Source organism: Plenodomus lingam, assembly GCF_022343315.1.
Source record: "Plenodomus lingam strain CAN1 chromosome Unknown contig_5, whole genome shotgun sequence".
In the NCBI taxonomy this organism is placed as follows: Eukaryota; Fungi; Ascomycota; class Dothideomycetes; order Pleosporales; family Leptosphaeriaceae; genus Plenodomus; species Plenodomus lingam.
This window is the reverse complement of record NW_027093957.1, coordinates 474,384-490,177: the sequence shown is the minus strand read 5'-3', so window position 1 is coordinate 490,177 and position 15,794 is coordinate 474,384. Positions and strand designations below refer to the sequence as shown.

Below are 15,794 nucleotides of genomic sequence, written 5' to 3'. Positions count from 1 at the left end.
TCTTTTGGCACCGAATCGCAGATCGACGACGACTTGGACGAGGGCCACACGGCCAGCCGCCGTCCGAGGAATACATGTGTACAGTACTCTAGAAGTGAGAGCCTATTGGATTGTACCTACCGTACCTATCCATGCCCATGTTCAACTCACTCACTCACTCGTCTCCATGTCCTCTACCACTACCCATGACCTCGTTTGCACAGAGGCTAGCCGTCCTTGTTGCCGTATCTCGCCCTCGTCCCAACAGACACATGGAAGCTGTCAGTCTGCTTTGAGCAGCTAGAAGAAGCGACTCTCGAACAGCGGGGGCCGCCAGCCGCTCTCGGTTTTGGCAGGGAAAGGACGCTCAGCAGACCAAGTGGGCCGGGGGTGCGGTCTGGCGGGCGTTGATTGGTGGGAGAAGAGGGAGAGTATTGGCAGGCCCATGCCGCTAACCAAGCAGCTGAGATGAGACGGCGCTCGTGCGGTCCAGGTTCACGACTCGCGTCTTCCTCACCCACTCACCACTCGACCACTCGTTCCCGTTTGACTCACTTTGCTCGACGCGAGAACCAGGCGAGAACCAGGCGAAACGGCGGGCGCTGGGAGACTGACGACGAGGGAGGGCCAGCATACTTGGGAAAAGTACATGGACAAGACAAGCCCGTGTCCGACCCACGGTACATGCTTGTGCTTGTACTGCTGTCCTTGTACTTGTACCGGCTATGTGATGGTAGACTCTTTGTGTATTGCATCCATGATCATGGCCACGATGATGATGATGATGATGATGATGAATGATGCATTCATTCAATTGTGCAATCCTTCATTCCACACTAGACTACAATGTAGCCTACCAACCTACTTAATAGTACCTACTCTACCTAATGGCCAACCAAATAGCACAAATCACATGGTACTTCCAGGACTGCCTCTGCCTGCCATACAACAAACGATACAATCAAGGGAGGCTTGTAGAGTAGCCAGCCCTTGGCTAGGCACATAGCGCCCTACGCGCCAAGCATCTCCCGTACAAGGCAGCCACCGGCCCTTTTCGCTCCTGCCTCGTCCGGTATCGCGTGCTCGGGCCCAGCCTTTTTGGGGTCCAGGCGAGCTTTGTTGGTGGCGCCTGCAGCCGGCAATCTGCTGCTCCCAGCTCAAACACCACGACCCTACTTTCTGACTCCACTGCTACTACTACTGCTACTGCTACTACTACTACTACTCCCTACTCTGACTTGCATGGTGGTTGCCAAGTATCGTCACAAAAACTGGTCCATCTCTTCTCTCGTCTGATCTCCCGTCTGGCTCTAGAAACACGTTGCACTCGCTCTCGTCCTCGTTGTGCCCGCTGCCGACCAAAGTGACAGCGCCAAAAAAAACCCCCCCATCGAACCACTCTGCTTTGTGCGCCTCTCTGATTGGCTCATCAGGAATGCCTCCCAACACTACTGAAACCCCTCACGCATCGCTCTACTCCACTTGCGACGCGCCCACCGCAGAGCCTCTTAATGCTCAACCCTCCCCCAACCCCCCAATGCTGTGCGAATTCTTGCAACCGTAGCTCTTGCCCGCCTTTCCTTTGCTTTCCCTTCTTCCCTTTCCTTCTTCTCTTCTCTCCTAATCGTTTGCCTTTACGCGTTACTCGACGCAGTCTTTCGAGCCCGCCGGACGGCTCCTGCGTTCGACTTCACTTCTTCGCTTCCCATCTACTCCGTTTTCTTCTTCTTTCAGTCCAATCCAGTCCAGTCCAGTCAAGTCTCTTGCGTGCACTTGCTTCTATAACACAGCAATACCGCCAATATGCCCACCAAACTGATGATGGTCTTTGTCGTCATGGACCTCATCTTCGCCGGATGTGGAGGATTGTTACTGGCCTTCTCTCTGATATCTGAGCAGACGATGCGGGACTCGCCGACGCTCGACAATGTCACACAACATATACTGCTGGGCCAGTGTCCGTTGACAGGTACGACGTTTTCCAAACGGGTCGAGGGAAGAAAGAGTTGGGATTCTTCAATAGCATGGCACCACTGTGGCGCAAGCCCCGTCCTACTCGACTCTAGACCACTTGGGAAACTTCAATAGATGCAAACTGACAGGTGGTTAGCTGGCGTCGTCAACGCAATCTTCGTCTTCGTCACCTTTTTGCTGTCCCTCCCCGCCCTCTTCCTACCCACTAACAGAGGCTGGCTCCGCGCCCAAGGCTGGCTGGTCGTCTTCTGCGCCACCTTTACGCTTGGACTTGGACTGACCGTTTGGGTGGAAACGCTGCAAATCCGTCGAAATCTGAGCCTGCTTTGGGGTCGCGAGACGCCCCTGATTCAGAGCCTGCTACAACAAAAGGTTTGTCCATTCTTCTCGACGTGGAAGGATGCCTCGCCGTCCATGGTACTGACAAGAGATGCCTACAGTTCGACTGTTGCGGCTATGTCAACTCGACCACGCCTCCATTTGTCCAGGACAGCACATGCCTCAACACCCTAGTCGCCGCGCAAAAAGGGGGCTGCATCGCCAAGTTCTCGTCCTTTGCCAACAGCTACCTCGACCAAATCTTCACGGCTGCCTTTGGCATTGTCGGCGTCGACTTCATCTTGGTGCTCTGCGTGGCCATGGTGCTCAAGTACAGATTGGAGCAGGAACGGTACAGACATATTGATCAGAAGAACGGTCTGGGTGGGATTTAGGTGTTGGGAAGATGATAAAAAAATGAAAGAAGAGGAGGAAGAAGGATTAGCGTTGCGGGAGAGGATGACGGGGATGAAACATACTTGCACATGCAAGTATCAAATCACAATCTCGGACCCTGCTTTCTTTCCATTGGGGGTGAGGTTTCGGTCTTGGCATGGAGATGGCAATTGTGATGTGAAGTGATGGTACCTAGTAATGACATGGCAAGAGGCACTGGCTGCCCTGGAGTAGAGCAAGCGTATCCTCTCCTTTTCTCTTCTTCTTCAAAGAGTAATATCTTATTAGTGCACTTTAGCGTTTTACCCATGTAGTCTTACATATACGTACACATGTACACGACAATTCATGCATTTTTCACAAGAAGTTCATTTGGAGAGCATGTGATTGTTGTTTTTGTGGTGGGGGACGAGGCAGGAGAGGAAGAAGAGAGGGCGTAGAAATAGGAATATTAAAGTCCGTATCCGCATCTATTCTTCTCTTCTTCGTCTTGGTACTTGGTCGTTGATGGTGCCCACATCCACCGTATTGTTGTACCATTATGGCTACTGGTGATGAATTCTTGTGCACGGTATGTGGTAGTCTGCTTCTCTAGGTACATGTGCTCAAATCTAAGAAGTAGGGGTACCAGTATCTATCTCTCTTTCTCTCTCACACACACACACACACACATGCACGCACCGTCAAACCAGGCAAGTACCCCGACACCCCTCTCCCGCTCCCTCCCCCCACGCACATCCAACACACTCAACACACTCCAAAACCTTCCCACCGCACGCACGCCCCATCGCTCGGCCAATTTTTTTATTTTTTTTATTTTTCGTCTCGCCTCGCCTTGCCCTGCAGCAGTCACATAGATATATATAGAGTAGCCACATGCACATGCACATCTACATCAGCATCCACCATCAACATCAACACCAACACCAACTCCTTAGCACACAGCACGTATACGGTAACACTAACAGGCGCACCTACGCAATCACACTTGTACATGTATGCGACCGCAGTCCGGGGTTTGCAATAGATTGCGGTGGCGCGGGGTTGGGTGGGGAGGGGATGTGTAGGGTTTGTAGATGATGCGGTAAGCGAGATTGCGATGCGATGGGGTGCGGTGCCGTGCCGTGTGGTGTGGATGCGGGACGGGGCGTGGAGAGGGGTGGGCGGCGGTTGGACTTCGGGGTTTGCTGGATGGGCTTGGGGGGGGGAGGGTGTTGGAATTCTATGGGTGTGTTGGGGGTGGAGAGGATGGTGTTTGTATGGTGGTCTGCATGGGACTGAGTGCATGTATATATATATTCTATATGATTATTACAACCATGACGCTGCCGTTATGCAAGAGACTCGCCAGCATCATCGTCATCAAAAATACCACGCGCCGTTGGTGTCGACGCCGTCTTCTTCGGCTTCAAGAAGAATCTGTTGAGTTTCAACTGTCTCTCCTCGTCGTCCTCTGCGCCAAACACATTATGCGTCTTCTTCCCCCCAAGCCGGACTGCGTGCTCCAAACGCGCCCACAGTCTTTCCGTGGCGTCTTTTGCTTCGAGAATGGATAGGTCAACCACGGCCCCGGCTTCCACAATCGAGTTGCCGAGCATTTTGATGTGCTGGGCCAGAGCATCGACTTCTTGGTTGAAGGCTTTGATGTCCGAGGTGTCGGGGAAAGGGACCATGACAGGAGATGATCCTGCTTGTGATGGTGCAGGACTCACAAGCGGCTGATAGGGTACAGACAAAGGCCCTGGTCCAATGGCCACGTCCAGGAGAGTCGTTCGAGCGGCGAGATGGGCGTAATTCGTACGCTTGTCGATGCGAAATGACGATGCAGTATCGAGATGCTTGTGTATCATCTGGGGTATCTTTGGATTGGCAAGGGGCACATCGACTACCTGTGGGAACAACAGAAAGGAGAGGGCGAGGTATCGTTGGAGATAGGCGGTCAGCGGAGACCAAGCAGGAAGAGCACACACGAGATTACGTTGGAGAATAGGGTCTGTAATCTTCGAGAGTATTTGTGGAATGACATTGCTGAGCTGTAATCGCATTAGAGTGGGTTCTTCCATTGGCAAAGAGAGTCCTACGCCGGATACGAGTTTCTTGTTGTCCGTGAAGTTACAGGTGATGGCCTCGATAGCACTGCGTGTCATGTCTAGAACTTGGGAATCTGACAAAACTCCCTTGTCTAGACACACGAAGAACAAGATATGCAGCACATGACTTCGAGCCTTTGTTCGTAGCCTAGGACATGTCAGAAAGGGCTTGAAACATATACCTTATATGCATACCACGGTGCAGCCCTCTGTATCAATGTCACAATCGACTTGAGAGATGGGGGAAGAGCCGGTTCTTCCTCGCCGTGAAGCCGAGACATCAGAGGCAGACCCGCAGTTGTACTCTGGTCTTTGATACTAGCGCCTATCATATTGAACATGGCGTCAATTCTGCTGCAGTCTAGTAATCTTGAAAGGTGTGCATGATGGGACTAATTATGTTCAGTTTGCCGCAACATGAGCGTAATTGTGTATTTACCTCGAGTATCTCCAGATACTTTGTAAGTAATATCTCGCTGTGGTCATAGCAGACTGCAAAGCGTTAAATAAAAAGCAGTCACTCAAACCTCTAACTCGCTCACATTGATCAAGCATCCACAAGGCGAGCTCTTCAGGCAGCTCTTGCATGCGAAATATCTGATATGCGAAGCCAGTCAAGAAGGCCTGATCTCGCGAGGTCCCATCTAGGAGCTGTCAGTGGATGAACCCAATGTCATACGAGAGCTCCTACCCCGGAAACTGGAGGCCCATTGCATCCTCGGCAAAGCCCCGCTAGGAAACCTGCGCTGAACGACAATCGACTCGGACCTTGACTTGAAGAAGTAGTAAACGCTTTCGGACTGTGCGGTGTTGGTTCGTTGCATGGCCAAATAGAGGCGACGGGCTTTTTCAGGATCGTCGTCGTCTTGGACCACTTGGCCCAGCCTTTCCTCGCTGATGGCCTCATTTTCAAAGGTTGGCTCTTCAGAGGACCGGTCTAGCTCTTGCTTGTGCTCCTGGATGCGTCTCTCTATCTCGGCATTCTTCTGGGCAGTTTCTACGACCACCGTGTAAGTCTTCTTCCCGGTCCTGCCTTTCTTGACTGGCCGGTGCAGCTCTTCAGCACTCTTTTCTGGAGAGGCTCGAGAACGGTCCACTACATTCTTTGATACAAACGTCGACTTTGGTTGCACGTCACCGAAATCAAGGCTCTGCAGCGAGTCGTTGTCGTCCGAATCAGAGTTCAGTACGATGTGCTCGCCATTTGAGACTACACGTCTGGTTGCGCCAGAGTTTCCAGAGGTTTGCGATGGAATGGGTAGCTGCTCCTCCACACTGGGTGCTCTCGTCGTAGTGGGTGCGGAGGAGAGAGTAGAAGAGGTGGAGGCAAACGAAGAGGACTGATTGGCTAAAGACTGATGTCTATGGGGCTGTGTAAATTTGGGGTCCGTACTCGTCACGTCAGATGTCCATGTCGTGTCTGCATCTTCTGTTGTTGCTATTACATGCGTTAGTAGGGCTATCAGCAAGGTGGTGAGTGACCAGGTCGCAGCGTACTCGTCTTTGGGAGCGGCGGGGCACGTGGCAGCCCGGAGAAGAAATCCTTGATCGTCCTCTTCTGTGGCTTCATGATTACGGCATGGCCCCTTTTGAAACATGAGGATAGAAGAGGGATTTCAATGGGGTGGTACTTGGGCACAAAGGCTTAGCGCGTCGAAGTTGGCCAGATCAGTGCAGATCCAGCATCCCCCACCCATTGGAGGCAGTTGACGCGCCATCACGTGATGACATGGCCCAAACCGAACCTTGAAACCCTTCCCAGCGCATTATCGTACACTTCCCTAGAGAATGCCCTCTTGACGGATGACATCTTTGGGGCGCACTGTCGTCTACTGCCCATGTACACACACACACACACAGTACCGGTACACAGTGCAATAGCTCAGCGGAGACAGCGGAGCGGAACGCGCTGGCCCGCGGACATCCGGATACGATGATAAGTTGGAGAGAAAAAAGATGGTACATGTACCGGTAGGCGTGCATGTTAGTAGGGTACGTGGGTGTTGGCTCATCATGCGCCCGGATCCGACCAACGCCGGTGGAAAGAGGCGAAGGGAGGCGGTTTGCACAAGGTTTCGCATTCGTCTTCAGCCTCATGCACGGGACTTTGTTGCCGATGCAGGATGGCCGCCAGATTGATGATGCGAGCATGCCAGGTACAAGTACGTAAGTACTAGACAGTCCCAGTGTTCCCTCTAAGACTGTCAGATGCAGATGGTGAGCTTGCATCGACTTTCGCAAGCAAGGAGATGTGATGGCCGGGGATTCCGGCCATGATGTAAACTACTGTGCCATGTACTGTAGGTATCTTGTACTTGTCCATACACGGCCACCCCCGAACCGCCCCGGAGAAGGGTCGTGGCGGAACGGTCACGGCGGATTATGCCACGAAACCAGGCGGGAGACATGTTGTTGACGACAGACTGTACCGGACCTGCGTACCCTCCCAGGCCACAAGTAGTACATGGTACACACTACTTGCATGGCTTCAAAGTGGTTGACCACACGGTCCTGCGGTGGCAGAACTGCGGTCTGAACAGTCAGCCTGCCCGCCAGCCAGCTGCCGTCATTGGCGGTACTGCCTGGTCTGACAAAGGATGGGCTGACCATGGCTGCTCCTCAGTAAGCCGGCGAAGGGCTGTACACGTACTCTGGGCATGTGTCGGTTTCCCAAGGCAGGCCGTGGGTCGCACAGCAAAACGGCGCAGTCTCCGCCCTGCAAACGGAGTGGCCCATTGGCGGACGGAGACAGGATGACGAAAAGAGGGTTTTTTTTGGTGACAAGGAGAAAAGGCAAAATAGTACAAGAAGGGAAGAACGGACGTTCGGCGGACGTAGACAGTAACTCCGAGAACGGTAGGTAGTTGTCGTCTACTCTACTCTTAGTAGCCAGAGTAACTCAATGTAGTATGTGGCCATGTACAGAGACAGACTAGGCACATAGAGTAGGCCCATAGGAAGCAGAGGAAAGGGAAGGGGAGAAGGGGAAAGGGAAGGGAAGGGAAGGGAAGGGTAAGCGTCCATGTCAATGCTCTGCCAGTAAGCAATCCCCCCAAGGACTTAGGAGTACAATACCCAGACAATCCAAGGCCAGGACGACAGCAGCACAGCAAACCAAAATAAAAAAATAAATAATAAAGCAAAAAGGGTCCCTTCTCTGGCCTGCGCCTCCTCGTCCGCCCTATTGCCCCCCCCCCTCCCCTCCCATGGCCCTTCCCCTCCCCCCTCTCCCCTTCTAGAACAAACGTTGCTCCCTCCCTCCCTCCCTCACTCACCCACAAAGCTCATTCTCCATCCATCACCAACCGACCGCGCCGTTGTGTTTTCGCGTGCCACCCTAACGCGTGCATGCGTGCCTCGAGTCGTGTCGAGTGACGGCTGTAGCTTGTCCGCGTAACGGGAGCCATCCCATTCTATCCGAGCCGGCTTTCACTACCAAGTGCTCATCTGGCACCTACTAATCTGTCCACACACCCACGCACACACCCACATACACACATACACCACACACATCCCACACACATCCCACACACATACACAGCTGCACCCCTCACCCAGCTCATCAGGAAACCTCCCGCCTCGTCTGCACCGTGGCATCCGCATCCGCCCTCGAATTGGCCTGCTCGCCCGCGTAGAGCCCTTCCGGCTCAGGCCGCCGCCGCCCTCTTCGCAGCTCAGGACGGCCTTGACACCAGCCTCCCCACTCCTCCAAAAGGGCCGCCGCCATGTCACTCGCACCGCCCGGGGAGCCGCTGGAGCCCGAAGTGTCGCATCCTCAGAAGCGCATACGATGTAAGTAGGGAAGATGCACCACCGCCATCTTTGTCTCCCCCCCCATCCCCATGTCCAGCCTGTGCTGACGCAGCGCGCGCGCAATCTAGGGGCCACCCACCGCGCAACCGGCGACAAGGCTGCCAACAAGCGCCACTCGCTCAAGCAACGCCTGCACAAGCGCATTGGCTCCGGCAGCGAGAAGCGCGACTCCATGGGCAAAGAAGCTGGCTTGAACGCCGACCACTCGCCCGACAGCTCAGATGCAGGCTCCGAGGAGCAGGACTCGGGGCGCAGGGTCTACTTCAACGTGCCCTTGCCCCAGACGGAACGCGACGACGACGGCCACCCTCTCGCTCAATACGCACGCAACAAGATAAGAACGGCCAAATACACGCCCCTCAGCTTCGTGCCCAAGAACCTGTGGTTCCAATTCCACAACATCGCAAACGTTTACTTCCTGTTCATCATCATTCTAGGCGTAGGCTCTTTCCCTCTCCCCACTGCCCACCATCGCCTCCACGCGCGACTAACCACCATCTGCCCTAGATCTTCTCCATCTTTGGAGCCTCCAACCCCGCCCTCAACGCCGTGCCGCTCATTGTCATTCTGGTGGTGACTGCGATCAAAGACGCAATAGAGGATTGGCGGAGAACGGTGCTGGACAACGAGCTGAACAACGCCCCAGTCCACCGGCTCGTCGACTTCAACAATGTGAATACGGCCGAGAATACCGTCTCGCTATGGCGAAAAATCAAAAAGGGTACCACCAAACTGATCATCACGACATGGAGGGCGATCAACAGTGCGAAGAAAGGCAAAAAGGGCAAAGAGGACGGTGAGCTGGCTCATGATGGCTCGCGGCCTTCCATCGATACGCGAAGGGCGTCCGTCGCCACACGCAGAGAGTCTTATCTCGACGCCCAGGAGGCCATACAGATGACACCCGTCCCATCACCGCTTACCGGACAATCCCCAAGTCATTCCCCACCACGCAGTCACGGCCCCGGGGACAACGACAAGGTGCGAGGAGCCGATAGCAAAGGAACAGGACAGAAGAAATTCTGGGGAAGTGTATTGAACCCCTACAAGAGATCCCCGGAGAAAGCACGGTTCAAGAAGGATGCCTGGAAGAATGTACAAGTCGGAGACTTTGTGCGTTTGTACAACGACGAAGAAATTCCCGCCGACATTGTGGTCTTGTCGACATCCTCCGACGACGGTGCCTGCTACGTGGAAACCAAGAATTTGGACGGCGAAACCAACTTGAAAGTCCGCAACGCCTTGCACGCTACACGTGATGTCCGACATGCGCGACACTGCGAAGGTGCAGAATTCATCATTGAGAGTGAAGGTGCCCACTCGAACCTCTACTCCTACAGTGCCGTTCTCAGGTGGCAGCAACACAATGCCAAAGATCCCGAAGCACCGGCCTACGAAATGGCCGAGCCCATCTCCATCAACAATCTGCTGCTGCGTGGCTGTCAGTTGCGCAACACGGAGTGGGTTCTCGGTGTCGTCGTGTTCACGGGCGAGGAAACGAAGATTATGATCAATTCTGGTATCACGCCTAGCAAGCGGGCCAGAATCTCAAAGGAACTCAACTGGAATGTCATTTACAACTTCATCATCCTGGCTCTCATGTGTCTGGTCTCTGGAATTGTACTTGGTGTCACCTGGGCTCGCGATGACACTTCTCATCAATTCTTCGAATTCGGATCCTATGGTGGTGCTCCTGCCACAGATGGTGTCATTGCTTTCTGGGCTGCTGTCATCCTCTTCCAAAACTTGGTTCCCATCTCCCTCTACATTACCCTCGAAATCATTCGTACCCTTCAGGCTCTCTTCATCTACAGTGATGTACAAATGTACTACGAGAAAATCGATTACCCTTGCACTCCAAAGTCCTGGAACATTTCCGATGACGTTGGACAGATCGAGTACATCTTCTCCGACAAGACGGGAACGCTCACGCAGAATGTAATGGAATTCAAAAAGTGCTCCATCAACGGTGTGCCGTACGGAGAAGCATACACTGAAGCGCAAGCGGGTATGCAGCGAAGGCAGGGCGTCAATGTTGAGGTCGAGGGCGCACGCGCTCGGGAGCAAATTGCGCGGGATCGTGTGCGAATGATTGAAGGAATCAGGAAAATGCACAACAACCCCTATCTCTGGGACGACGAACTCACCTTTGTGGCACCAGACTACATTGATGATTTAGCGGGAGAATCGGGGCCTGAGCAAAAGGAAGCCAACTTGAACTTTATGATTGTCTTGGCTCTTTGTCACACTGTGGTCACTGAACGTACGCCTGGTGACCCGCCGAAAATCGAGTTCAAGGCTCAGTCTCCCGATGAGGCAGCCCTGGTCGCCACTGCGCGCGATGTCGGTCTCACATTTGTGGGCCGTGAAGAAGATCGCCTAGTGCTCAACGTACTCGGTGAGGAGCGTAGATATCAGGTTCTCAACACACTCGAGTTCAACTCGACGAGGAAGCGAATGAGTGCAATCATCAGAATGCCAGACGGCAAGATCATGCTCTTCTGCAAAGGAGCCGACAGCATGATCTATTCCAGACTTATTCCCGATGAGCAGAAACAACTTCGCGCCACCACTGGCGAACACCTTGAGATGTTCGCCAGGGAAGGACTCCGAACACTCTGCATTGCCCAAAGAGAGATTTCGGAAGAGGAATATACAGAGTGGAGCAGGGATTACGACATGGCCGCCAATGCAGTTGTTGGCCGCGAAGACAAACTGGAGGAAGTTTCCGATCGCATCGAGAACCAATTGTGGTTGATCGGAGGAACCGCTATTGAGGATCGACTGCAAGACGGCGTGCCAGAGTCGATCTCCTTGCTCGCTCAAGCAGGTATCAAGCTCTGGGTCCTAACAGGTGACAAGGTGGAGACTGCCATCAACATTGGTTTCTCTTGCAACTTGCTTGACAATGACATGGATCTCATCATTCTGAAAACGACAGATGACAACGTGGCTTCTGTAGAGTCTCAGCTTGACGAGAAGCTAGCAATCTTTGGTTTGACCGGCTCGGAAGAGGAACTGGACGCTGCCCAAGACGATCACGAACCGCCTGCACCCACACACGCTCTTATCATTGACGGAGATACTCTTAAGCTGGCCTTGGACGAAACCGTGAAGAGGAAGTTCCTGTTGCTCTGCAGAAAGTGCCGGTCCGTGCTGTGCTGCAGAGTCAGTCCAAGTCAGAAGGCCGCTGTTGTGAACATGGTCAAGACCGGATTGGACTGTCTTACCCTTGCCATTGGAGATGGTGCCAACGATGTCGCTATGATCCAGGAGGCGCACGTTGGTGTTGGTATCGCTGGTGTCGAAGGACGAGCAGCCGTCATGTCTTCAGATTACGCCATTGGCCAATTCCGCTTCCTCACACGGCTCTTGCTCGTGCACGGCCGATGGTCATACCGCAGACTGGCAGAGACTATTGCCAATTTCTTCTACAAGGTGAGGGTCAAATCAAAAGGAAAGCCAAGGCTTGATGCTAACCTTTTGATAGAACATCGTATGGACGTTTTCGCTCTTCTGGTACCAGATTTACACCAATTTTGACAGCCAGTACATCTTCGACTACACATACATCATCTTCTTCAACTTGGCTTTCACTTCGCTTCCAGTCATCGTGATGGGTGTCTTGGATCAGGACGTTGATGACCGCGTATCCCTGGCTGTCCCGCAACTATATCGACGTGGTATTGAGCGGAAGGAGTGGTCCCAGCCCAAGTTCTGGTAGGTTTATGAGCAATCATTCCGACGCTTCCACGCTAACCCATCTCTAGGGCTTACATGGTTGATGGTATTTACCAATCTGCCGTTGCCTTCTTCTTCGTCTTTGAAGTTTTTGCCCCTGCTACATTTGCAACCTCCAGTGGTCTTGATCTTGCCGAGTACCGCCGCATGGGTATTTATGCAGCTACCGCAGCTGTCTGTGCTGCGAATATCTATGTGCTTTACAACACCTACCGATGGGATTGGCTAATGGTACTTATTGTCGTAATCAGTACCCTCTTTGTCTGGTTCTGGACTGGAATCTACACTTCATTCACATCCAGCGCTCAGTTCTACAAGGCCGGTTCCCAGGTGTACGGCTCCTTGAACTTCTGGGCATATCTGTTATGTGCCACAATCGCTTGTTTGCTACCCCGGTTCATCTTCAAGGTTGCACAAAAGATGTACTTCCCAATGGACGCCGACATCATCCGGGAGCAAGTCAAGCTAGGACACTTTGATTATCTACGCCAAACCGAAGCATACCTCCCGCCCCTGCCCGAGCAGGTACCAACTGCTTCCAACAACAACTCAGAGGCCGACGCGTCCAAGTACAAGGCCGCTAACGCCGAGGATACCGACGAAGACGTACGGCCTATCTACCCACCTTCAGTCGCTCCAACCGCAACAACACACAATCCACGAAGTCAGAACGGTAGCGGCAGCACTGACTTCACATACCGCCGCTCTACAGAAGGCATCCCGCCCACTGCACCGCGCATGTCATCCGATTGCCGCATACGACCAAGCTTCGATCGGTCACGCATGTCCATGGACCGTGTCCGACCCAGTTTCGAAGCCAGTAACGACTTCACCTCTGCTGCCATGCTCACACGCATGGAGTCGGCACACAGCCGCAATAGCTTCCAGGGCGCACCGCCCAACACACAACCAGCCGTCATGAGTCGGCTACGCAACGCCATTCGGCGAGCAACAATAACGAGGGAAGAAGGGCCCCCGGATCTCTCGGATACGCCGCCCATGCCCACTTCACCGAAACCACCCAGTCCACCGGGGAGTCCGAAGAGTACGCCAAATCCGCCCTCATAGTAATTCCTGTGGGTGAGGGGGGTTTGGTTGATGTGCACGCGTCCCCTTTTGTTATAGGGTTGACGACGACGACATTTTTTGCTGTTGTTGCATATTCCCATTGCTGCTGGTCCTTGTTTCTTCTTTATAGACACAACACAGAAACAGCCGACACACCGCGTTTACGAAATTTGTACATACCATTAACTCAGTTTAAAATCATCTTTCTTCTTATTCATCCCCACCGTCGAAGTTTCCAGCTTGCTTTCAAGCTGACTGATTTTCTTTTCCTTGGTCTCGCTTTTGCTTAGTTTTCTTAGGGGTTCAAGTTTCTTTTTCGCTAGGAAGGCTAGGAAGGTGAATGCAGTGTGTTGAAGAATAAGGGTTATTATTACCCTGCAAAGCTTGGCTTTTGTATCGTATTGTATCGCTCTCTGGAGATTTTTTCTCTTTTTTTTAAACTTCGTGTTTGGCTTGGTTTTCTGGGGCACTGTTTCTCTCCAAGGGCGAAACTAGGCGTTGTCTTTTGACGGGATGGTTTGGATAGTTGGGATTTGATTATACAACAGCTAGCTTCTCGTTGCCGCTTTACTCTCCTTCCTTTGCGGTTTTCGTTGTGAGTGTGGTGCTTGGTGGGCTCGGGTAGTGGTGGGAGGAGAAGAGGAAAGGGAATGCTGAAGGGTCAAGGGTGAAGCTAGGAAGAGGAAAGAGGGAAGGGGGGGTTATCTAGGACGTAGGGATGTTGGTGATGGCTTGGATTTGGATTTGGATATGGATGGGATGGGATGAGATCAGATCGGATGGCACGAGATGTCATTGACATATGTTTCCCTCAAATTTCTAGGTTTGTTTTGTCTTTGTGTGTTGGGGATTTCACCAGTGGGATATGCAGGCAGGCAAGTGAGGATGAGGATGGTTATCGTAGAGTATCTTTAATGGCTGGAGTTTCCTCTCTCTCTCTCTCTCTCTGTGTGTGTGTGTGAGAGAGTCTCGAATCAAATTGGTTTCGCTGGGTTTATTGTTTTTTGGGGGGCCAGGAAGGGTAAGCAGGGATGGTGTTTTCTTTGTGCAGCGCTGGGTATCAGTGTACAACGTCATGTGTGACGTGTGACAATGAGGAGGTTTCACCCCAATGGGTGTTTGGAAGTGGAGCAAGCTGTTAGTATCGCGTGTTGTTCAGTAATGAATAATCATACTTTGATTACAGTTTTCAGACTTTGTGAAGTCGGTGGATATGCAACGCGGTCGCAGTATCTGACTATGCCTTCCTTCCCTGCCGGGGATAGATAGGCAAGACGTCACACACGCTACATATTTGCCATGGAAATATCATGCATATACAATATCAGTCTCACTTTGAGGCCAATTTGGGCCTTCACGTGCCAGATTCGGTGACTCTTGTCTTTCTCTCTCTCCTCGAATGATCAAACGGGCTTGGTACGAATTGTGACACCTGCCATGACGACGCCTGATCTATATCCTGTAATGGCGGGTTCAGAGGCGCTGAGAAGTTGTTGGGGCGATAGGCTGTGCTATCTGCGGGCTTACTGTTGGGAACTTTGTCAGACCACAGTGGGTCATGACGGATATTTGCTTTTACTGCACATGATGGTGCAAGCTGTTTACGACGTTCGTACTTTGGTACAGAATTAGAGATACCGACTGATATGGTAGCACATGAATATTATAAGACATGCAGGGTATAGGCATAAAGGCTTTTAGGGTCTGTGTGCGGTGGCCGTTTTAGTATGCTTCTTCTAGGGCAGAAGGGAGGAAGAGCGCCCATAAGGTGGTGTACCCACTATGGTTTGCTGATATACAGGGCAAGAATGGCCGGACGTTTGTTTTCCAATGTAGATGTTGATTCATAGCTACTCTCAGCTGATGTGATAATGATTTGGTTGACAATGCATCGCCCCACGAATCGTAGCATCTTCGAAGCTGCTTCTCTGTCGGAGGTCATACGAGGCATTCTTGGCTGAGCGTGTGCATCCATGCTTCCCATGCTAATCAAAAGAAAAAAAATGAACCAAAGCTAATATATCGAGCACAATTGATGAAGCACCAACGCTGTGCTGGCCAGACGATAATCGGCACTACGTTCAATGCTATGAACTCACTGGGCAGAACCCCTCCAATCCTCTGTGGCATCTAAGATCTCGATTTCATACATTCAGGAGTGTGGTGATAGACCGGGCGTTATCTGCAATGCTTACTAGCAATACCTATGCCAAGGGTCCTACGGAACTTTTCCCGTCTATACTACCCGTGTCTTGCAATCCACTCTGAAATGCTATGCTAAGCTCAGCTCTGTCGCCGACACTTCACTTAACCCAGGGATGTAATGTGCTATATATATTCCTTGTTTCAAGAGCCTTACCACCGGTGTTAGTAGTAGCCTCGTTATACATACTATCTAGGCTCACTAGTCCTATT

At 52.3% G+C, this 15,794-nt stretch overlaps 4 protein-coding genes across 4 annotated transcripts; 2 read left to right on the top strand and 2 right to left on the bottom strand.

Annotated features, from left to right (window-relative positions):
* Positions 1–430: 430 nt before the first annotated feature.
* Positions 431–613, bottom strand: IAQ61_008805 (uncharacterized protein; the record flags this gene model as incomplete). Its single annotated transcript, XM_003836398.1, has 1 exon — positions 431–613. The coding sequence occupies one exon, from the start codon at positions 611–613 to the stop codon at positions 431–433; it is 183 nt and encodes a 60-aa protein (XP_003836446.1).
* A 1,169-nt stretch (positions 614–1,782) lies between these two features.
* On the top strand, positions 1,783–2,666 carry IAQ61_008804 (uncharacterized protein; the record flags this gene model as incomplete). Its single annotated transcript, XM_003836397.1, has 3 exons — positions 1,783–1,948; positions 2,090–2,325; positions 2,394–2,666. 3 exons carry the CDS (start codon positions 1,783–1,785, stop codon positions 2,664–2,666), a joined length of 675 nt encoding a protein of 224 aa, XP_003836445.1.
* A 1,332-nt stretch (positions 2,667–3,998) lies between these two features.
* On the bottom strand, positions 3,999–6,327 carry IAQ61_008803 (uncharacterized protein; the record flags this gene model as incomplete). The annotated part of the gene is made up of 7 exons (XM_066098133.1): positions 3,999–4,700; positions 4,749–4,905; positions 4,953–5,149; positions 5,197–5,249; positions 5,300–5,401; positions 5,449–6,195; positions 6,255–6,327. 7 exons carry the CDS (start codon positions 6,325–6,327, stop codon positions 3,999–4,001), a joined length of 2,031 nt encoding a protein of 676 aa, XP_065951772.1.
* A 1,658-nt stretch (positions 6,328–7,985) lies between these two features.
* IAQ61_008802 (uncharacterized protein) lies at positions 7,986–14,769 on the top strand. Its single transcript, XM_003836394.2, has 5 exons — positions 7,986–8,549; positions 8,639–9,009; positions 9,078–12,008; positions 12,061–12,290; positions 12,341–14,769. Exons 1-5 carry the CDS (start codon positions 8,483–8,485, stop codon positions 13,377–13,379), a joined length of 4,638 nt encoding a protein of 1,545 aa, XP_003836442.2. The 5' UTR covers positions 7,986–8,482; the 3' UTR covers positions 13,380–14,769.
* The last annotated feature ends 1,025 nt before the right edge of the window (positions 14,770–15,794 follow it).

Coding starts and splice junctions, on each gene's coding strand:
- IAQ61_008802 (XM_003836394.2), top strand. CDS start 8,483: ATGTCACTCGCACCGCCCGGGGAGCCGCTGGAGCCCGAAGTGTCGCAT. Junction 8,550..8,638: donor TCCTCAGAAGCGCATACGAT/GTAAGTAGGGAA, acceptor CGCGCAATCTAG/GGGCCACCCACCGCGCAACC. Junction 9,010..9,077: donor TGTTCATCATCATTCTAGGC/GTAGGCTCTTTC, acceptor CATCTGCCCTAG/ATCTTCTCCATCTTTGGAGC.